At 37.9% G+C, this 22,164-nt stretch overlaps 2 protein-coding genes across 2 annotated transcripts in view; one reads left to right on the top strand and one right to left on the bottom strand.

Annotated features, from left to right (window-relative positions):
- arap2 (ArfGAP with RhoGAP domain, ankyrin repeat and PH domain 2) overlaps nucleotides 1–1,089 on the bottom strand; it is a 151,509-nt gene extending 150,420 nt beyond the window's left edge. The window contains exon 1 of the mRNA XM_087788548.1: nucleotides 872–1,089. The gene's annotated coding sequence lies outside the window, so the exon portion shown is untranslated. The remainder of the gene's footprint in view (nucleotides 1–871) is intronic.
- Nucleotides 1,090–9,067: 7,978 nt separating this feature from the next.
- dthd1 (death domain containing 1) lies at nucleotides 9,068–21,363 on the top strand. Its single transcript, XM_087790253.1, has 9 exons — nucleotides 9,068–9,135; nucleotides 9,508–9,841; nucleotides 11,399–11,689; nucleotides 11,903–12,159; nucleotides 13,447–13,590; nucleotides 18,558–18,847; nucleotides 19,758–20,008; nucleotides 20,102–20,147; nucleotides 21,071–21,363. The coding sequence occupies exons 1-9, from the start codon at nucleotides 9,068–9,070 to the stop codon at nucleotides 21,361–21,363; spliced, it is 1,974 nt and encodes a 657-aa protein (XP_087646379.1).
- Nucleotides 21,364–22,164: the final 801 nt, after the last annotated feature.

Here is a 22,164-nt window from a genome sequence, read left to right as displayed (position 1 = left end):
ACCTTTAAAATATATGCTTTATTGAATATTGTTTTGATCGTTTAAGCACTTTGTGAAAAGCGCTATACCATTAAAAATGACTTACTAACATACCACACATTATAAAGTTTTAATCACAAGGTTCCTAGACCTGAATGACTACTGAATATAGTATATTTTAAATACTTACAATTATAGTCATGAAGTGACACTTTGATGAGATTACAAGAACATGAATACTCTCTATATACACATCTGAGACTCAGGAGGGAACCAGCATGTTCTGAAGCCATCAACATGCAGCAGCTTGTGCAGACAAACATCAACTCAGATCCTTCCCTTTTAGATTTCGAAGCCTCTTGTGCAACTGTGTCGCTGAAGTCGAGCTTTAGTAACAAGTACTGCGTCCACAGGCAGGACTGCACGGATCAATGAAACACACTGGAACACAGAAGGACACACGTGTGGAACTCCCACCCCCCCCCCATCTGTGTTGTGTTGTTTCCCGGTGTGTGTGTCTGTGTTGAGAGTGTGTGTCAGTGTTCCACCCACAGGTGTGAGTCACTGCGTTTCTAAGAAGACAAAGTCCTTCAGAAAAAGAAAAAAAAGCCATATCTCTGACATACCCACTTGGACTCTACGTTTTTTTATTTGATGTTGTTACTGACAGAACGACTGGCGTTACTTAGAAAAGTGACCAGAGTGTGTGTTTGTATCGACAGACACGCGCAGGTGTGTGTGTGTGTGTGTGTGTGTGTGTGTGTGTGTGTGTGTGTGTGTGTGTGTGTGTGTGTGTGTGTGTGTGTGTGTGTGTGTGTGTGTGTGTGTGTGTGTGTGTGTGTGTGTGTGTGTGTGTGTGTGTGTGTGTGTGTGTGTGTGTGTGTGAACTCACCTGTACGTCAGCGACACCTGGACGCCGCCTGCACAGCCTCGACCCGGAGTCCTCTCGGCTCAGCTTCTGTCATGTTTGTTTGTTTTTGTGTCAAAGAGTTTGAAAGTTTCTGCTTCCCATTACAAATCCGTCCTGTCAGTGCGCGCTTCACGGCGTTTCCGTCGTCACTCCGGTGACGTCACGCCACGCCCACTTGTGCGCGCGACGAAACTTCACACACACACACACACACTTTGAAGTTACATCTGAACTGAATTTCGTTTTTTTATTTTTGTATAAAAGGACAGAAACACTGGGACTCGTTTGAGTTGCAAGTGTTTGGCGAAGCGAGAAGAAGTTCTTTCACAATAAAAGCCCGGCGGCAACAAGCACTGAGAGACAGAATGTGTCCTTTTGAGGGCCAGAGATGCGTGTCAGGACCTGAGCAGGAGGCCCCGGGACACGTTCAGCTCTGCCAGGAATGTAGTTCGCTATTTGAAGAAGGATGGCTTTTATCTTTATTTATTGTCTTTAACATTATGTTTACGATGCCTTCTTTTATTATTATTGTTATAGTGGCTCTTGTAACGCATACTAATAATCTTTATTTATCACGTTATATTAATCTAATATGAGATTCTATGTCTATTTATTTTATACTTTCGATTGACTCGTTTTACTCAACTAAGAGCAGTTTCCAAAACTGGCCACTTGGTGGGGACACATTAGAGTTTTTAAATCGGTGAGTAGAAATAAATTGTGTTTTAGAGTTTTAGAAGTTTTTATTTCACTACTAATACCTTTAATAAGCTTTTCATCCTTGTACTTATCCTACTAACTCTACTAGTAATTCTCCTTATACTTTTCCTACTAATTCTACTAGTAATTCTCCTTATACTTTTACTTCTAATTCTACGAGTAATTCTCCTTATACTTTTACTTCTAATTCTACTAGTAATTCTCCTTATACTTTTACTTCTAATTCTACTAGTAATTCTCCTTATACTTTTACTTCTAATTCTACGAGTAATTCTCCTTATACTTTTACTTCTAATTCTACGAGTAATTCTCCTTATACTTTTACTTCTAATTCTACTAGTAATTCTCCTTATACTTTTACTTCTAATTCTACTAGTAATTCTCCTTATACTTTTACTTCTAATTCTACGAGTAATTCTCCTTATACTTTTACTTCTAATTCTACTAGTAATTCTCCTTATACTTTTACTTCTAATTCTACGAGTAATTCTCCTTATACTTTTACTTCTAATTCTACTAGTAATTCTCCTTATACTTTTACTTCTAATTCTATGAGTAATTCTCCTTATACTTTTACTTCTTATTCTACGAGTAATTCTCCTTATACTTTTACTTCTAATTCTACGAGTAATTCTCCTTATACTTTTACTTCTAATTCTACTAGTAATTCTCCTTATACTTTTACTTCTAATTCTATGAGTAATTCTCCTTATACTTTTACTTCTTATTCTACGAGTAATTCTCCTTATACTTTTACTTCTAATTCTACTAGTAATTCTCCTTATACTTTTACTTCTAATTCTACGAGTAATTCTCCTTATACTTTTACTTCTAATTCTACTAGTAATTCTCCTTATACTTTTACTTCTAATTCTACTAGTAATTCTCCTTATACTTTTACTTCTAATTCTACTAGTAATTCTCCTTATACTTTTACTTCTAATTCTACGAGTAATTCTCCTTGTACTTTTACTTCTAATTCTACGAGTAATTCTCCTTATACTTTTACTTCTAATTCTACGAGTAATTCTCCTTATACTTTTACTTCTAATTCTAGTAGTAATTCTCCTTATACTTTTACTTCTAATTGTACTACTGCTTCTTGTGCTAATTCTACTTGTAATTTTCTTTTTTTTTGTAAAAAAGGAGAGAAAAGGTAAAAGTTGAATAGAAGTAGTAGGAGAAGACTTAATATACAAAGTAGTAGACGTAGAATTAGTATTATAAGTATATGTAGTTCAAGTAGTAGTAGAATTAGTATAAGGAGAATGACTAGTAAAATTAGTAGCAAAAGTACAAGTACAATTAATATTATAAGTATTAGTATTAAAAGTAGTAGTAGAATTATAAATATAAGTAGTAAATTAGTAGTAAAAGTATAAGGAGAATTACTAGTAAAATGAGTAGCAAAAGTACAAGTACAATTAATATTATAAGTATTAGTATTAAAAGTAGTAGTAGAATTATAAACATAAGTAGTAAATTAGTAGTAAAAGTATAAGGAGAATTACTAGTAAAATTATTAGCAAAAGTACAAGTACAATTAATATTATAAGTATTAGTAGTAAAAAAAAGAACAGATGATGGAAGGTTGGTATTCTGTCTCTCCTGCTTCTTCTCTTCTTTTGTCCCTTCCCACCACGCCTCCAGGGGTCGCCATGGCAACATGCTTTACTGCTGGCACTCTTATAAATACAGCATTGACGCCTGTGAAGCAGGAAAGAACAAGAACCTGCAAAGACTCACAGACCAGAACCTGCAAAGACTCACAGACAAGAACCTGCAAAGACTCACAGACCAGAACCTTCAAAGACTCACAGACCAGAACCTTCAAAGACTCACAGACCAGAACCTGCAAAGACTCACAGACAAGAACCTGCAAAGACTCACAGACCAGAACCTGCAAAGACTCACAGACAAGAACCTGCAAAGACTCAAGACAAGAACCTGCAAAGACTCACAGGCAAGAACCTGCAAAGACTCAAGACAAGAACCTGCAAAGAGCTCAGACTTAAAAAAGAAAATGTTGGGATAAATAATGATAGTTTAAATTTAAAATCAAATAAGTTTAGGGAAGAAGTAACAACAAGAGTTCCTCAAAGTAAGTGTTTTATTTATTATTGTGTTGACGCAAGTCTGTGAGAAGAAGATGGAAGTCCAGGGTTCCTCCAGAAGATGAAGGATCTTCTCCAAGCGTTGACAGAAGCTGCTGAAACCACGGAAGTTGTCGCGAGAAGTTGTTTCGACGCAGCAATGGATGGAAGAGCGGCCTCGGAGACAGACGCACTGGATGGACGTGGATGTGGAGAAAAAGAAAAGTGCTCTCGGGAAGTTGTGGAAGTTTTGAGGAAAATAACGGTTTGTTATTTCAACACGTTGAGCGCGTGGAGGGAAGGACTGGAGGACTGTGCCTGCAGGGTTGAAGGGTGTCCACCAGAGGGAGCCAGAGGATCAGGTGAGTTTGAGGAACACCAGTTTCTGACAGAGTAGTTCAAGTTCAAGTTCCTTTATTGTCAAATATGCATGTTTTAAGACATACAGCATATATAAAATTGTGGTCCTCTCTGACCCACGATGCAAAACTTTAATTTATTTTATTTTATTATTAATTATTTATTGTATTTATTTATAATATTTAATTAGTAAGTAATAGTAAGTAATTTGTATTTATATAGCGCTTTTCTAGACCAGGGTCACAAAGCGCTTAAACAATCAAAACAATACTCACTAAAATATATACTTTAAAGGTCAAGATGAAGCTGAGAACAACACAGGAGTTCCAGAATTAATGAACATTTCTCCTGGATGGAATCAACCAATCAAATTTTCTCACGGGCCTCTTTATTTACTGTGAATAAATATGTGAGAGGCCAACAAGCGAAACACTGAAAAACAACACAAGTAGAGAAAACCTAAATGTGCCAATAACATATTTATTCATTCATTCATTGGCTACCGCTTTATCCCGGGGTTGGGGTCGCGGGGAGACTGGAGCCTATCCCAGTATCATAGGGCAAGATGCAGGGGACACCCTGGACAGGACGCCAGTCTGTCGCACATTTTTATAAACTTTTTTTTTTTTCTTTTAAAGCGTATACTTTTTACTTCTGAATATAATCTCGATATTCACTCAATATTTTTTGAGAGGCAATTCATATTCACAAATAAAGGACAAACAAAGAAGTTAAGAAAGTTAAAGTTAACACAATAATAAACACAAGATAAAAGTGTCAGAAATAGACTTTTCTATATTCTTATTAAGAATATTATTATTACTCTACACCTCGCGAATTTCACTAAAAGTGGTTTAGGTTCTTGTAAGATTTTATTTGTTTTGAATTTAAAATGTAAAAATTTAAAAAGCATTATTTTCCCAGTTTGAAGTTTATTCTTCGTTTGCTTTTATAAAGAGTCATAATAATCCCAAGAACCCTCATCTATCATTGTGACCTGCTACAGAAGCTAATAAACTTGCACAGAGAGTTTTTTTATTTTTTATTTAGGCCTTTAATTCCATAAGATATATATATAACCATTGACAAGAAGACAAACGAACGTGTGGAAAGATTGTATAGTTTGATGACCTCTACCGGTCACAACCCGTCACTACAGAAAGAGACGTTATTGTACATAATTTATAGTAAGTAAGTAAGTCATGGTTATTTCTAGAGCGCCTTTCCAGACCAGGGTCACAAAGCGCTTTAAAAATCACAAACAATACACAATAAAATATATACTTTAAAAGATCAAGATAAGACAAACACAGGAGTTCCAGAAAATCAGGGAAAAGCACAAATGAAAGTGTCTTAAGATGTTTCTTGAAGGAGTCAGTAGATCATCAAACACAGAGATGTTTCTTGAAGGAGTCAGTAGATCATCAAACACAGAGATGTTTCTTGAAGGAGTCAGTAGATCATCAAACACAGATGTTTCTTGAAGGAGTCAGTAGATCATCAAACACAGATGTTTCTTGAAGGAGTCAGTAGATCATCAAACACAGAGATGTTTCTTGAAGGAGTCAGTAGATCATCAAACACAGATGTTTCTTGAAGGAGTCAGTAGATCATCAAACACAGATGTTTCTTGAAGGAGTCAGTAGATCATCAAACACAGATGTTTCTTGAAGGAGTCAGTAGATCATCAAACACAGATGTTTCTTGAAGGAGTCAGTAGATCATCAAACACAGATGTTTCTTGAAGGAGTCAGTAGATCATCAAACACAGATGTTTCTTGAAGGAGTCAGTAGATCATCAAACACAGATGTTTCTTGAAGGAGTCAGTAGATCATCACACACAGATGTTTCTTGAAGGAGTCAGTAGATCATCAAACACAGATGTTTCTTGAAGGAGTCAGTAGATCATCAAACACAGATGTTTCTTGAAGGAGTCAGTAGATCATCAAACACAGATGTTTCTTGAAGGAGTCAGTAGATCATCAAACACAGATGTTTCTTGAAGGAGTCAGTAGATCATCAAACACAGATGTTTCTTGAAGGAGTCAGTAGATCATCAAACACAGATGTTTCTTGAAGGAGTCAGTAGATCATCACACACAGATGTTTCTTGAAGGAGTCAGTAGATCATCAAACACAGATGTTTCTTGAAGGAGTCAGTAGATCATCAAACACAGATGTTTCTTGAAGGAGTCAGTAGATCATCAAACACAGAGATGGTTCCAAAGCTTAGGAGCAACAGTCTGTAAGGATTTCTCTCCTCTGGTCCTAGACCGTGTTCAGGAACCATCAGTAGATTCTGATCCACAGACCTCAGAGCCCGAGCTGGGGTGTAAGTCTGGATCAGATCAGTGATGGAAGGTCTGACCATGAATAGACCTGAAAGTAAGAACCAGAATTTTAAAATGATCCTTAAAGAAACTGGCAGCCAGTGAAGAGTTTGAAGGATCGGAGAAATGTGAGTTCTTCTACTAGAACGGATCAGAATAGTAATGTTTAATTATTCTAGCTTTTATTCTAACATTGCATGTACATTTTACAGCAACATCAGGAAGTCTAGTTTGCATAATTAGTACAGATCCACAATCCCTCTTCTGAATTAATTCTCTTCAAAATAAAAAAAATAATAATTCGAATTTTGAAGCAGTAGTATTGAAACTGAGCCTTTGTCTCCGGTAAAACTAGGTGAAGCTTGTATCATCTGCTGGCAAATAATGCAACGTAAGATTCTATTTAAAAAAATTAAATTGTTAATAAAGCCACGAAAATTAACTGTTAACCACTTATGTATCTATTGGTAGCAGTGTAATTATAATTTAATTTCATAATTGTTGAAGCAAAAACATTAGTCAATAACAATGAGGCTTATTTTGTCCATGTGTGTCAAACTATGTGACCTATAAAGTACAAGGAACAAATAATTATACTAAGTCAGAGCTGTATAGTACCCACAATGCACTGCAATGGTGCTTGAAACTCCTAATTAGAGCCAAATTTATGCTTTTGGGATGTTTGTTTTTTTTGTTTCGTGGGGATGTTTTGTGAAAGAAAACAAACACTGAGATCATTAAGACAATAATAAAATGACTTATTGTTGAAGAACATTTGGTGAACGTACATTTTGTTTGGGCTGCGACCTTGACTGATGACATTTACTGGCCCTGGTTTAGTTGATCAGCCATTTTTTAATAGTATCCATTCTTTGTGTGTGGTATTAAAAAGTATTTTACGTGTGTTTTGTTTCAGGTAAACTGGAGTCTAACGTCTCACTCCACACGACCGTTCATGATCTGATGGAGGCTCTGGAGAACCTGAGGGACAAATTCCAAACAGCCATTTCCCAGATGGATTCAGAAATTCTCCGCTTAAATACGAAAGAAAACTGCGATTCCGGTTCAGAGTTGAAGATAAATGGAGACGTTGAATCACCGGCGAAGGAAGAAATACAAAGCTGTGATGATTCCAAGTGTCACGAGTCAGACACTGGGATCGATACGTACGAGAAGATCCACACGAGGGCGACCTCGGAGTCTGAGGAAACATCTGTGGTGAACGACAGAGCTTCTCTCGGCAACACTGCAGCAGAGACGTCTGGAGCAGCTGAGGGCAAAGGTCAAGATGATGAGGATGGACTCGTGTCTCTTGACGTCTCCAGTGTGTCGGAAGACGCTCGGCAGGTGAAGACCAACAGCACGTTTGAAACCTTTGGGTACGTGACCTTTAAGATGATACGACTCACATATCTGTGAAGATACTAAAGAAATCTACATGATATGATAATATTTTTGATATTATTACCTGAAATTTGGCATTATCACTTTTACTTGGTTCTTTTTTTAATCCTGTGATGCAGCTCCAGTGACAGACTTGTCTTTTTTATTAGTGTTGAGGTTTTTAGATTTATTTTGGTCACAATAAAACATATTATTTCGAGGAATAACTGAAATATGAATAATAGGCCAACTGTCTTTTTTGTCTTTTGTTCATTAAGTTTATTCTCAAATAATTATAATAATAATAATTATAATAATAATAAAAATAATAACGGTTTATTCTGATAAACCTACTTTAGTATTTCTACCTTTTTTTTGACTAGAAGATAGTAAGATGGAAAGAATAAAAAGATGAAAAGTTTGTATTGTGTTAAAAATCTGAACATTTACAGAATACGCAGCTAATACAGACCAAATTGTTGTTGAGATTTAATTTTTGCAGATATATTTGTTTCATGTTTAGAGTCGAGTTGTGGCACAATTTCCAATGTTTACTACGCACTTTAAACACAGTTAAATGTACACTCTGAATTTCTAAAAAGACACTTAACCAGGCCTCAATGAAACTATGGTCCGTCACGAATATTCTGAGTTTCAACAAAATACAATGTAATGTCTCTTCTAGTTTAACAAATCATAGAAACACTGAGGAAGTACATCCTTCACAATAAACTCCCTGGTGTCATTTATGTGAGAATATAAAATATGGATAAACAAAATGAATAAATTCACGAGAGTTGGCCTGTTTTTCAGTGTTGATGAACAACAAGAAAGAAGCCAAGGGAACACAAGTCTGTAACTGCAGCTGCATCTCAAAAAGATTTAGGAAATAACCACGTAAAATTAAAATGTAAAGTCGGGAATGAAACCTCAGAGGTCGTATTGTAAAAAAAACATGAGTACTTACTTTTCCACGTCAAAGTTCATATGTATCAATGATGAAAAGTGCGTTAAAAAGATTTGGATTTCCCAACAAGTTTGAAAATCAACACACACACAAGTGTAGTTACACAAGTGGATATTAAATTATTCACAAACTTGTAAATAAAATAAAATATATTCTCGAACAAAACTGTGATTAACTCTACGTTGATTGGGATACACAAAGGAAAAGTACTTATACTTGTGTGCACACGCAGATTCATACATCTGAATATTTTTATACGTGCAACATTTTCTGGATTTGAGTACGAGTCTGTTTTTAGTAGAAAATACACAACCTTCTTTGTACATGAGGCCCCTGGAGTTTCTGATCTGGGGTCAGGTGCTACAGGATCTGAGCTACCTAGATTACATCAAGTAATCTAGATTCATAAATCAAAGAATTTTAATAATTTAGTGGAAACTAAATTGTATTTCGTGGCCACAATTTTTTTTTTTCCATGTCATATCTTGGGCTATGTTCTATATAATAGTCATGGATCGATGAAGCTTCATGAAACAGCTGATGAGGTATCATGATACATTGTCTTAATTTTAAAAGGACACTGGATTACACTCTTTTTACAGATCTTTGGCTCTAATCTACAATTCAATAAAACCTAGTATATTTTCAAAAGAGTGCCATCTAGTGGCCTTTTAAAATCAAGACACTGTATCATGATACCTCAGCTGTCATTGATTATTCTAGCTTTGTCAAGTGAATTCATATAATTTCTGATTCGTCGTCAGGTTGGCGGGCCAGCTGGAAGACGGCGGCTCCAGCCTTCCGGACGTCTGCTTCATCAAAGCACCACCAGGTGTCGCCGACACCCTGGTGTGCGAGGTGGCCGACGAGTTGAGCTTCCTAATGGTGACGGGTTCTGAGGAGCTGGTCAGCAGAGTCATCCGGGTCAAGGTCAAAGACCAGGTCAACAAGCTCCGCCTCCCCCTGACGGTGGTCGTGCCGTACTCGGCGTCGTACAGCGGCGGCTACAGGCACGCGGTGGTCAAGATGGTGGACGGCGAGAGAAGAACCAGCTACGTCAGTGTTGTGACCACAGACGGGCCCTTCAACGGTCAGAGGGTAAAGTTTTCCTGATATTTCCATATTTATAATTCGTTTTAGTCGACTTGATAGCTGGAAATAATTAAGGTTTTCATTATTGTCTGTTATGTCCGTATATGTCAAATGCAGGGTCGGGCTCCAGAAGTCGTTTTGTGTGGCCCTATGGGATGGTCGGCTTAAATTAAAGTGGATTAATGTCGATCAATAACGATGTCAGCGTTTACGATAAGATAAGAAACAAAGATTTTCTATGTCAACAATTATACAGAGACTTCCATTCATGACTGAATGACAAAGAAATGGAATTTGTATTGAGGTTTGAAACAGAAAAGATTAGCAGCTATGTTGACATTTTAGATACATTTTAGTGAATCTACTCAAAAAAACATGCATTTAAAAGCATGGGCTGCCAAAAAAAATCTAAATTATTTAATGAAATGATTACTTAATATGTAACTAAACGGATAGAAATTACGATTTTCTAATTTGAAAATGCATTTATACATAATATATAGTTGATTTTCTTTTTGAATTAGCTGAGGTAATTAAAAACATTTGTGAAATTAATTGTATCATACCTAAAAAAGGGAAAAGTAAAACTGACAACAAAGGAAATACAATTGGGAGAACAAAAGCTTAGTTCATTAAGATTGATCAAGATTGACAATATCGCAAACAGACTCATACTTCCTGTGACACTTTGATCAAATTTTGAACCATAACTTGGAATATTCAGAAATTTGGCCAATTCTGGTTTGAGTTTGACAATAATACTGGTCAAGAACTGTTTTTTTAATTGCCCTGAATAAATTGGCTATTAAAGCCCCATCAGTAAGATTTTAAATAATGTTTCTGGCTCCCCCTAGTGTTGAAACACTGTAACTGACATGCTGAAAATTCACACCCTAGGCTGGTCATATAGGTAATAGGTGCAGTCAAGAGTAGTGATGAGGCTTCATGAAACAGCTCAACTCAACTCAACTCAACTTTATTTATAAAGCGCTTTAAAAACAACCGCAGTCGTTACAAAGTGCTGTACAGTGACATTAAAGAAAGCACAGTTAAAACACACAAAGGTAAAAACAATATCAAATAAAACAATTAAAAAGCACTAAAAACAGCTCAGAGTATCATGCTGTGTTAAAAGCCAGGGAATAAAAGTGTGTTTTAAGACGAGATTCAAAAAAAACAACCTGATGAGGTATCATGAAACAGTGTCTTCATTTTAACCTCTAGATGTCACTCTCTGCTTAATAATCTTTGGCTCTGATCTACTTATTCTTTGAAACTGGGCATCATTTTTAAAATGAAGACACTATATCCTGATACTGTTGTTTCATGAAGCCTCATCAACACATCTCAGGATAAGCATTAATAGCTAAAGATCATTTCAATATGATGTTAAAAAATGAAATCAAACATAAAACCTAAAATATAATGTGTCATATCAGAATGTTACATGGTGCTGCTTTAAATGTGTCATTATGAATCACGTAAAAAGTCAAACTAAATAATATTTAAGACTCAAAGATAGCAGGCGAGGAGTTCAAGATTGAATCGGTGTGTTTTCTTCAGGGCCCATTCGCCGAAGTGAAGGTTTACTCCCTCGGACTGTTCGCGGTGGTTTCCTGCCTGAAGAGGGAAAACTACACAGTTCCCCAAAGAGGACTGTCGTACAAACTGGCCGTGGATCCTCGCGTCGGCCTCAACTACCTCCCGGAGACTTTCACGGCTGCTGTGCTGGCGCAGGCGGAGGCGAGCGTTCCTTTTCTCTTCTCACTCTTTTATCAAATCAAAGCCACCGAGGATCCACGTCCAACCAAGTGCGATTGTTCCAGCGAGTCTTCTGGGACGAAGAGCGAACCTGTAGGTGTTTGGATCCTCCGTGGGTAGGATTTGACAGATGTTCACGGCGGTGGAGAGACGTGAACATCTGGAACTGTTGTGTGACCCGGACAGGCTGTTTCTTGATGTGACGATCAAATGCAGCAGCTTCTTCTTTTGAAGCCTCAACAATAGAGAACGTTATCTTTGTGTCGCCCGGGCTTAACGTCGCAGCTGCTTCTCCGTCTGCCGCAGGTCCAGCCCGTGGACGCCGTGCTGCTGGCCGCCGTCAAGTCCGGGCGTGAGGCGTATCACTGGGTGGCCTCCACCAGCCCCTTCCTCCGCCTCGCGCTGCCGTCCTCGCAGCCACTGCGGCGACCCCTGACCCTCGCCCTGCCGTGTCCGCCCAACCCCAACAGGAAGAGGGTCAAGATGGAGCCGTTAGCAAGTAACCGTTACCGAGCTGCGAGCGCATCTCTGGTCTGGGACGATCCCTTGTCCCCGCGAGTCAGGTGAGAGTATTTGATACTTGAACAACATACTTCACACATTCCAATGATCGAGTTTACCTTATATTCATGTGTACGTGTGAAACTATTTATTGTTGATGTGCATATAAATGTCTCATTTAAGCTTAAAATTGTACGATTGTATGACGTAAACTAGCAATGTGTTGATGAGGCTTCATGAAACAGCTGATGAGGTATCATGATACAGTGAGTTTGTTTTTAAAGACCACTAGATGTCACTCTCTGATTTATAACGTTTGCCTCTGATCTACTAGTTCAATGAAACCTGTGCTGTGTCTCAAATCGCATACTAGCGTACTAAAAGTTAGTATTTTTAGTACGTTAGTGTGTCTCAATTCTTAGTATGCGAAATTTAGTGCGCCATGCATACTAAATTGGCGTACTAACACGCCCACAAAAGTAGCATGGTTCGATGGACACTAACCACACTAAACAGCCGCCATTTTAGTGACGTTTTAAACGTAAGTTACGTCATATATAAATGCATATATATGCATATACTTAAATGTGTATTTTCAGCAGCAGTAGGAGGATAAACACATCTTCGCTGCTGATACCAGCTTAAATATCTCGCGATTATTTAGATTCTCATATTTTTTCTTTATTTCTTTTTCCAAAGTTGCAAAACGTGCTGCCAGCAGGTGTCGGCGATAGCGTTCAAACAGCTGCTTGAAACATCGTTAAATAGAAGTAGAAGAAGAAGCTGTCATGTGATTTCCGGTTAGTGTGTAGCTTCAGGGTTTGATTTGAGACATACTATCTGTGGAGAATTTGCGTACTAGTTAGTATGCATACTAAACTGATGCATACTAACTTCTAGCATACTAAGATTAGTATGCGATTTGAGACACAGCAATGGTCTAGTTTTCAAATAGAGAGTGCCATCTAGTGGTCTATTAAAAATAAAGACACTGTATCGTGATACCATCAGCTTTTTCAGAATTTTACTGAAACGGATGGAAGATTAAATTAAAACTAAATGAATAAATGTAACTAGCGATGAGCTAACGAAGCTTCATGAAGCAGTGTCATATTTTTGAGGGTCTTTAGGGGGCGCCTTCAATTTAAAAATAATGTGAGGTTTAAATAGAATAGATGTCCAGAGCAATAGATAGAGCAAAGAGTGACATCTAGTTGGTTCCAAACATGAGGCTTCACAAAGCTTCATCAACACATGAATTTAGATGTTGAACTACAGTTTTGTGAATAACATTTATTTGTAAACCTTTTAGATCTTTGTGTGTCATCAGTTTTTTCTGCCTCCACCAGAATTCCGGTTCCTTCCAAGGAGAACTCGGAACAGCTGATGGTTGTCGGCTCCACAGACGGTCAGTGGAGCGTTCTGGAAAATGTTTCTGTCAGGAACCAGCAGAACGGACTGGTGTCTTTGGAGCTGAGCGAGAGCGTTGAGAGGTTTGAAACAGCAATAGAACATCAATGTTTAATGCATGTACAACCAAAGTTTGCATAGTACACAGTAAATTTTATGGCAAAAATAAAAAAATAGGCTACCAAAAATATAATTATTTTGTCAATAATAATGAATGAAACAAGTTTGTTTATGTATATGTTTTAATTCGATTTAGTGGAGGCATGTGGTCCAAAATATTTACCTGATATTATTTCACCTTTATAAATCATTCTGACATTTAAAATTTCAATATAACATTAATTTAACGTACAAATAGAGTCTAATGAATCAGTGTCATATTTGTAGAGGTCAGCAGGTGGCGCCCTAAGTATAAAAATGATGTGAGGTTTAACTAGAATAACTATTAAGAACGATAGACTACACTACATTGTGCCACCTGGTGGTCATTGAAATATAATGACACTGTTTAGCGAATCTTAATAAACCAATCAGTCGCAATAATCTTTACTTTTACTATTATGCTCTAAATATTTGGACACTGTTTCCTGAAGCTTCACCAGTAATAAATGCAATGATTGAAGGCTGTAGTGATGTGCTGGTCAGGTTTCATGAAACAGCTGATGAGATTTCATGAAACAACTGGTGAGGTTTCATGAAGCAACTAATGAGGTTTCATGAAGCACCTGATGAGGTTTCATGAAGCAGCTGATGAGGTTTCATGAAGCACCTGATGAGGTTTCATGAAGCAGCTGATGAGGTTTCATGAAGCAGCTGATGATGTTTATGAAACAGCTGATGATGTTTATGAAACAGCTGATGATGTTTCATGAAACAGCTGGTGAGGGTTCATGAAACAGCTGATGAGGTTTCATGAAACAGCTAATGAGGTTTCATGATACGGTGTCGAAATTTTTCTGAGCTCAGTGCAGAAAAAAACGACACAGTTTCATGAAGCTTCATCAACTCATCGCCAGGTGATCCCGGGGTCTGTCTGAACATTATAAATGAGGGCATTAAAGGTCAAATTTAAGAGATTATTAAGTAATATTTTTTATTACCAAGCAGGTTCATTATGATTTCAGAACTTTAAGGCTCAAACAAATCCCGACACAAACTACAATATGAGGGAGAAACATCCAAAGCAGGACAACTAATAAACCAACAAATCCCAGCGTCAGACATGTCAACGGTTGCTCAGGTGTGACGTCGTTTGTCGCATCATTAAGTTCATGATTTAAAAATCCATTTCCTGCATCGTTCACTGCATCATTAACGTCCAAAGTCTTCATGGAATGGCCGGTTGTTGCGCTCGTGAACAGCAGAATCTGAAATGAAGAATCAGGATGAGATTATTCGATAAGATGTAGATCAGAAACATGTTAGTCTGACTGTATCTCCTCGAGCCTGGGCTCTTGTGTTGAAGCTGAGCAGACACTGCAGATCAACAGAAGCTCTGTAGATCTTTATCTTGACTCCTTTCCCACAGAGCGTTAGAAGAGATGGACAGTGTTGAGCGCTGAAGAAGATGTAATAAACGTTTGATCTGACGGAGAAAAAACCTTTGATTCAGCCTTATTTTTTTTTTTAAATGTCAGTTATTTCCTACAAACCTTCTCAACGATATGCAGCTCATAAAAGGTGACCTCACGACGGTGTCCATTTTGAAGGATTTACAAAACAAAAATGAGGTGAAAACACAACATGATGCTTCTGTAAAGGAGAACCTGAAATATACAAACATTAAAGAAACGTTGTCAAGTCAACACATGTCATTTATTGTAAAGACCTGTCTGTGATGTAGAGTCGTTTGAGTTTCCTCTTGGTCCGCGACTTCATCTGAAGTTGAAAAAAGGATCTTTATCGTAACCCCCCAAAAAAACAAATGTTCTACTTTTTACTTTGTTTTGTAGCGTTTAGTTTTAAAGTAGAGTTTGGAATTCCAATCTGTACTAGTACGCTTTGAAAACCGGGATCTGAATATGGTAATTCCAATCTGTACTAGGAGGATTCCAGATTCTACTAGTGAATTCCAATCTCTACTAGTACAGATTGGAATTCTACCAGAACAATCTCCAATTCTAATAGGAGAAATTCAGATTACATCAAAATGTTTTGTAAAAAATAGACTGAATCATGGTATTCCAATCTGTACTAGTAGGATTCCAGATCCTACTGGATTCCAATCTGTACTGTGACATATAAGGTAAGGTAAGGTAAAGGTAAAACTTTATTGAATATTGAATATATAAAGCGTTCTCACCTCCACCGGGTTCCTAAGGAGTCTAATGAGGGATCAATAAAGTTTTACCTTAACTTTTTACCTTAATGACGGTGTTTGAAAGGTTAGAAGGTTCCTGGACATTGATGACCACGTCCAGACACTGACTCCCAGCAGTCACGGTCATCAGCAGACGTCCCAACACATAGAGAAGATAGCAAACATTCCCTCTTGGAAGAAAACATAGATGGGAGACAATAACACCTTAATAGCATAATAGTAACGAGTAACACCTTAATTTGTAGTTATTCACAGGAAATAAATAAGTTATTAAAGATGAAGTTGCACTAAGAGAAGTATGCGATTTGAGACACAGCACTAGTCTTCTTGAAATTGTCTCTGAATCTTTACAATTCCAAGTTCTGGGGATGTTCATGAAGCTTCATCGGTCAATTAGAAGTTAAAGGACATGTGTTGTGAAGCTTCATTAAGCAGTATTTTTTTTGTCTGCTCTATAGTGTATTTCTTTAAACAGCTGTTTTATTGAAACCTCCATTCATTTAATTTAGGGCCCCAAATATGGCCCCTTAAAAGAGAAAACAATGCTTCATGAAGTTTCATCCATAAATCAGTAGGTATTTTTGTTTGCAGCATTCTTCCCTCAGTGGATTTGTGTTTGGAAATCCAAGTCTTTTTGAAATGTCTGCAGAATCCAAATGATTCCAAGTTCTTGGGACGTCAAACACTAAAATTAGTGATGAGGTAATGGAGCTTCATGAAGCAGTGTTTCATTTTCAGTACAAATCAGATGACACAGCAAGTTTAATATATATATATTATTTGGTTGACATTATGTTGATACACAAATGAAGCTTCATGGAACAGTGTCATATTTTTGATGAAAGCAATGCATTTTATGGCATAGTGTGAAACCTAGTAGACTCTGAAAATGAGGCTTTGAGAAGCAGTTTTTATGTTTGTTTTATTTGTTGAAGTTGCTTAGTAAAGTACTACTGCATGAATTATGATGGTTCAGAATTAAACGAATCCTCACAAAATGTACAGTGTATATATATATATATATATATATATGTCAGAGTACAGATTGTAGATTGTATTTCCTGTCCCTAGATCCTAGAAGAGATTGGAATTCCAATCTGTACTAGGAGGATTCCAGATTCCACTAGTGTATTCAGTTTAAGTTTATTTAAAAGGACAATCTCTACTAGGAGAGATTGGAATCTTACTACTGTGTTGAGATCTGAATTCCAATCTGTCCTAGTACAAATAAGAATTCTACCGTGACAATCTCCAATTCTAATAAGAGAGATGCGGATTACATCATAATGTTATTAAAACATGTTAAAACATAATTCTGTAGATAGATTATAATGTAAATAGTGGCATCCAGTGGGCTCTACAAATCAGGATTCTGTTGCATGAAGACAGCTGAAAGCTTGTACTGGACCAAATATGTAAAAGGAATCGACAGAAGAATGGTTGAAAGAAAGATTCACACTCGTCGATAACTTTTCTAAAGACAGGAGATACGAGGATGGACATGACAACAAAATGGTGAATAGATAATCAATTTTTTCTTGAACTGAAACAACCAAATCCAACTTACTTATCAGCAGCAAACTCTTGAGACAACGTGAACATTGGAGGAATCATAAGTCAAAGATAATCTAGAAGAGAAAAAAGACTTTCAGCAATGATGGTAAAAACAGGATGAGATGGGATTGTTCAATGTGATTATTAACTGTATCACTAAGATTCAAAGGTATTAAATAAGTTAACTCACCGTTACTTTGTTCGGAAAAAATCCTTCCCAGACCTGAAGTCGAAGTGATCTCCCTCAGATTTGTCTTTGCATAAGAGTTTTAGAGTCAACATGCGGAGCTCATGACGTGAATTCCAGGGTTTAACATTCCCGTGTCATAACCAGCACAGGAGTCTTTTACTTACTTACTTATAAGAATGTATAGTTTTGTTTACACGCCCCTGGTTTAGACGATATTGATAGTTTGATCCAGAGTCCACTAGGTGTCACTTTATTGCATTGAACAGCTATTCTATTAAAACTTCACATCATTTTTTTTTAAATTGAGGGCGGAGTTTAAAAAAAAACCTGACACTGTCACAAAGCGCTTCAACGATATATATAAAATATATACAGAAAATATCAAGAAAACACAGAGACAAACACAGGAGTCTCAGAAAATCAGGCAAAAGCCTGGACGAATAAAAATGTCTTGGGATGTTTCTTGAACAGTCAGTAGATCATCAAACACAGAGGGAGAGAAAGATCGAAGTGTCATCTAGTAACCTTAAAAATTTGTATCGTGATACCTCATCAACTGTTTCATGAAGCCTCATCAACCCATAACTAGTATTAGGCTTGTGTAACTTTATACTACTTTTAAGTGATTGGCTGATGAGGGCTCATGAAACAGTTTGGAGGTAAAGTCACTGTGTCATGAAACAGTGTCTTCATTTTAAAAGGCCACTAGATGTCACTCTCAGCTTTTTAATCTGTGGCTCTGATCTACTAAGTCAATGAAACTAGGCATCATTTACAAAGTTAGACTGACATCTAGTGGCCTTGTAAAGGTAAGCAGTGTCTCTTGACACAATGACTTCACTATGAAACTGTTTCATGACACAGTGGCTTCACTATGAAACTGTTTCATGAAGCCTCATTGACACAGCGGCTTCTCTATGAAACTGTTTCATGAAGCCTCATTGACACGTCTCTACTCCTTTTCACCTCTGACTGTCCGTCCGCAGACTCCTGGTGGTTCGCCTCATGTCAAGTGTGCAGCCGTGTCATCTCACCTCGTTGGCCGAGGAGCTGCAGGATAGCATCTGTCGCCACAACGTCAACGTTGCTCTCCTCGGGCGACACAACGAGCCGCACTGTGTCCTCGTGGCGGCGCTGCCGGCCAGAGACCTCGACTGGGAACTCACCAAGCTGGAGGCACAGGGTTACAGTCGCCATCTGGAGACCTCGCCGGAGATCTGCATGAGAGAGGGAGATCAGCTGCTGCTCCAACTGGGCGGGAATATCACCTCTACAGGTAAATGACATTGGATGGAAGTTTCAAATGTATCTCCGTGTGAGCTTGAGAGTTGTGTTGTGTTGATGAAGCTTCATGAAGCCTCGTTTTCAGAGATGTCACTATCTGCTCTATCATTTCTTTGAACAGCTTTTTATAGAAACCTCTCGCCATTTTTTAACTACGGGAGCCACATCACCACTGAAAAAAGGTTGTGATGTGTTAATGAAGCTTCATGAAGCATTGTCATGTTATTAGAGGTCAGTAGGTGGCGCCATCAGTTTCAAAATATAGTGATTAATTTCATTCATTAGAACAATTGTTTAAAACAAAGCAAAATAGTGTAAAGATGCTATCTAGTGGGCTCTGAAAATAATGGCACTGTTTCATGAAGCTTCATCAACACATCACTACTTTTGAGTAGCAGTGAATGAATGGATGAAATGTAAAAGTCCACATGAGCATCTTGATGAATAAGTATGTATTTAAGTATATATAGTATATATATACTATATTAATAAATGTCCAATTATTAGTGTATTTTTGTATTTATAGTTAAACTTGTCCTAAAATATAATTGTATATTACAGTTTAGTTAAACGTTAAATTAATAATGTAAAATTGATTTAGTGGTCATTAAAAAAATGCAATTTAAGAATTTTGGTTATTGAAGCTTCTTGAAACAGTGTCATTACTTTTAATGTTCACTTGATGTCATTAACTGCTCAATAAACAAATTATTTTAACAACTTTAACAACATTGAAACGTTGCATCATTTTTTTAACTGACGGTTACTAAATACTGAAGCTTCACGAAGCTTCATCAGTCCATCACTAGCCTTTGAGCCCCAAATAAAATAGTAAGTCGTTGATGGTCGTTTTTAATTGTTATAACATCTCAAAACATCTCAGATACAATTTTCCGCTACAGGCCCCAGAACTGACGGAAACGGCTTCCTCGAAAAGCGACTCACCTTTCACAGTCAGCAAAAGAATCACCTGAGGATACGCTTGATTGAGTTGAACCCATTTGGCAACCACAGCTCGCCCCACTACAAGGGCACCGCCGTCCTTTACAGGATGGACAGGGAGCAGGTGAAGTGGCAGGAGGACAAACTCGTGCCGGTGGAATTGAATCACCTGGGAGATCCTGTCTGCAAGCTCCCTCTGACTTTGCCCAAGGTGCAGACACTTTCCAAGCATCGCGTGCCTTCACTTTCTCAATTGTGCGATTGTTTTATTTTGAAAATACCTGCTGTTTTTTGTCTTTTTCAGAAAGTAAGAGCAATTAAACGACCAACCACAGCAAGACTAAAGATATGTGAGGAGACAGGTAGGTGAACAACTTCAATTGGTTGGATTTGTACTAGTGATGGGTTGACGAGGCTTCATGAAACAGCTGATGACGTATCATGATACAGTAGTGATGTGTCCATGAGGTCTCATGAAACAGTCTCATAGTGAAGTCACTGTGTCATGAAACAGTGTCTTGCCATTAGATGGCGGTCTTACTTTGAAAAATGATGCCAAGTTTCATTGTCTTAGTAGATCAGAGCCAAAGACTTTAAAGCAGAGAGTGACATCTAGTGGCCTTTTATAATGAAGACACTGTTTCATGACACAGTGGCTTCACCTTCAAACTGTTTCATGAGACCCAACACGACACAATAAGGTGTCTTCATTTTGAACGCCAGAACCACAGTTTACCATAACCACGCCCACTCTGCTGTCATTGGTCAAACATGGAGGTTTGTCACCGCACATCATCAATCCCAGAAATCCAAGGGGACTCGTTGTATAAATAAAGGCGTGAGTATAGCTGGCTAGAGGAGGAGTGAAGCCATTTTTACGTCATAATCGACTCTGCTCTCGTAACCTCTCGTTCGCCCAGATTTCAGTGCGACTTTAAAAAGTAATAAGTTCAAAACATGGTCATGATGACGGACTTACTGCATCTTGGAGAGGAAGACGTTTCCCTTTAAGGATTTCATGTTGTCAAAAATGATTTCGGTTTGTGTGTATAAACTGAACGAGAATGTGGAAAATGTTAATGACAGTTTGGGAAAGGTGTTTAAAGAATTCAAGGTGGGATTAAAGGGGATAACATATATTTGAATAGTGGAAAGTGATCCTTATTTTGTGGTTTTACTTTTATTGTGGTGGTCTTTCTTAGAACGTGAACACTGGAATAAACGAGGGATCACTTCATATACATATATAACAACCGTATTTATTTCATTCTAGATTCCTTGTCTGACGCCTTACTTCTCTGGCTGTCGTCAGAGCTCTCCCAAGAAGAACTTTCTAAACTCGTGCGCTCGCTGCGTCTTCGCCGAAGCGCCGCTCAGCTGGTGAAGCTGCAGACAGGAGGAGGAACATCTTCGCAGGCCTTCCACCTCCTGGCCAAGTGGAGGAAAGAGCAGCCCGCCGCCCCCCAGCAGCCGAAGATCTCAACACTTGCCAACTGCCTGAGCAAGAGCGGGAGGCCGGATCTGGCCAGAGAACTGTTACAACAGCAGGGTTCAGCTGCAAAGTGATGATCCTTTTAGCGGATTTTTATTGGTGTAATGTGAGATTACTGCCACTAGAGGTCAGCATTGCACAATAAGACAATATGATACGTTCATTTGAACTTCAAGTTGGATATTTTTAAACACTAAATTGCAAAAAGGGGAAGTGGTAATCATGAAGATTTTCAGATGATCAGCCTTGTTTACGAGAGGTAGTTACCGCTCAATTTCCGCCTCTTATTTTTGAAGCCCTTCTCCTGACAGAGATTAATCTCTGGCTGCCCTCACGACATCCTGTCCCTCACGTCCAGAGACGAGACAGGTGATTTACGAGATCAGTCAGCCATCTCTTCTCCTCCTGTAAACAACTTCAGACGTTCAGTCGTGACTACGCAGTGTTATAATCGAGACTCAATCATGCTGATGGAAGCTGATTGGAGCTTGGATTTGTTTTCTCTTCAACGCTGAGTGAAAAACTTGAAGATGACAAGATGTTTCTTTATGGAGAATAAACATACAATTTAGTTTTGTTGTAACCTAGTTTGTCTCTTGTTTTTCTCACCTTTGTTCCCTTTGACTAGTGTTGTCAGTGTATGTGGACGATATAATTGCATATTTACCAGATGGTTGTTGACAGTCATGCATTCAGGTTGTGTTTTCTTTCTCAAACTAAACAGGAACAGAGATGACGTAACACACACAAGCTGCCTCATCCATTGCTCCAGGTTGTTGGGGAGAAGAGCTTATGATCCATCAATGAAACTTCCTGATGCCTAATTTTCAGAGTCAACTACTAGATCATTCTCTGATTTAAAACATCAATAACCA

Source organism: Callionymus lyra, chromosome 4 (genome assembly GCF_982586985.1).
Source record: "Callionymus lyra chromosome 4, fCalLyr1.hap1.1, whole genome shotgun sequence".
NCBI lineage: Eukaryota > Metazoa > Chordata > Actinopteri > Syngnathiformes > Callionymidae > Callionymus > Callionymus lyra.
This window is presented reverse-complemented; position numbering and strand designations above follow the sequence as displayed.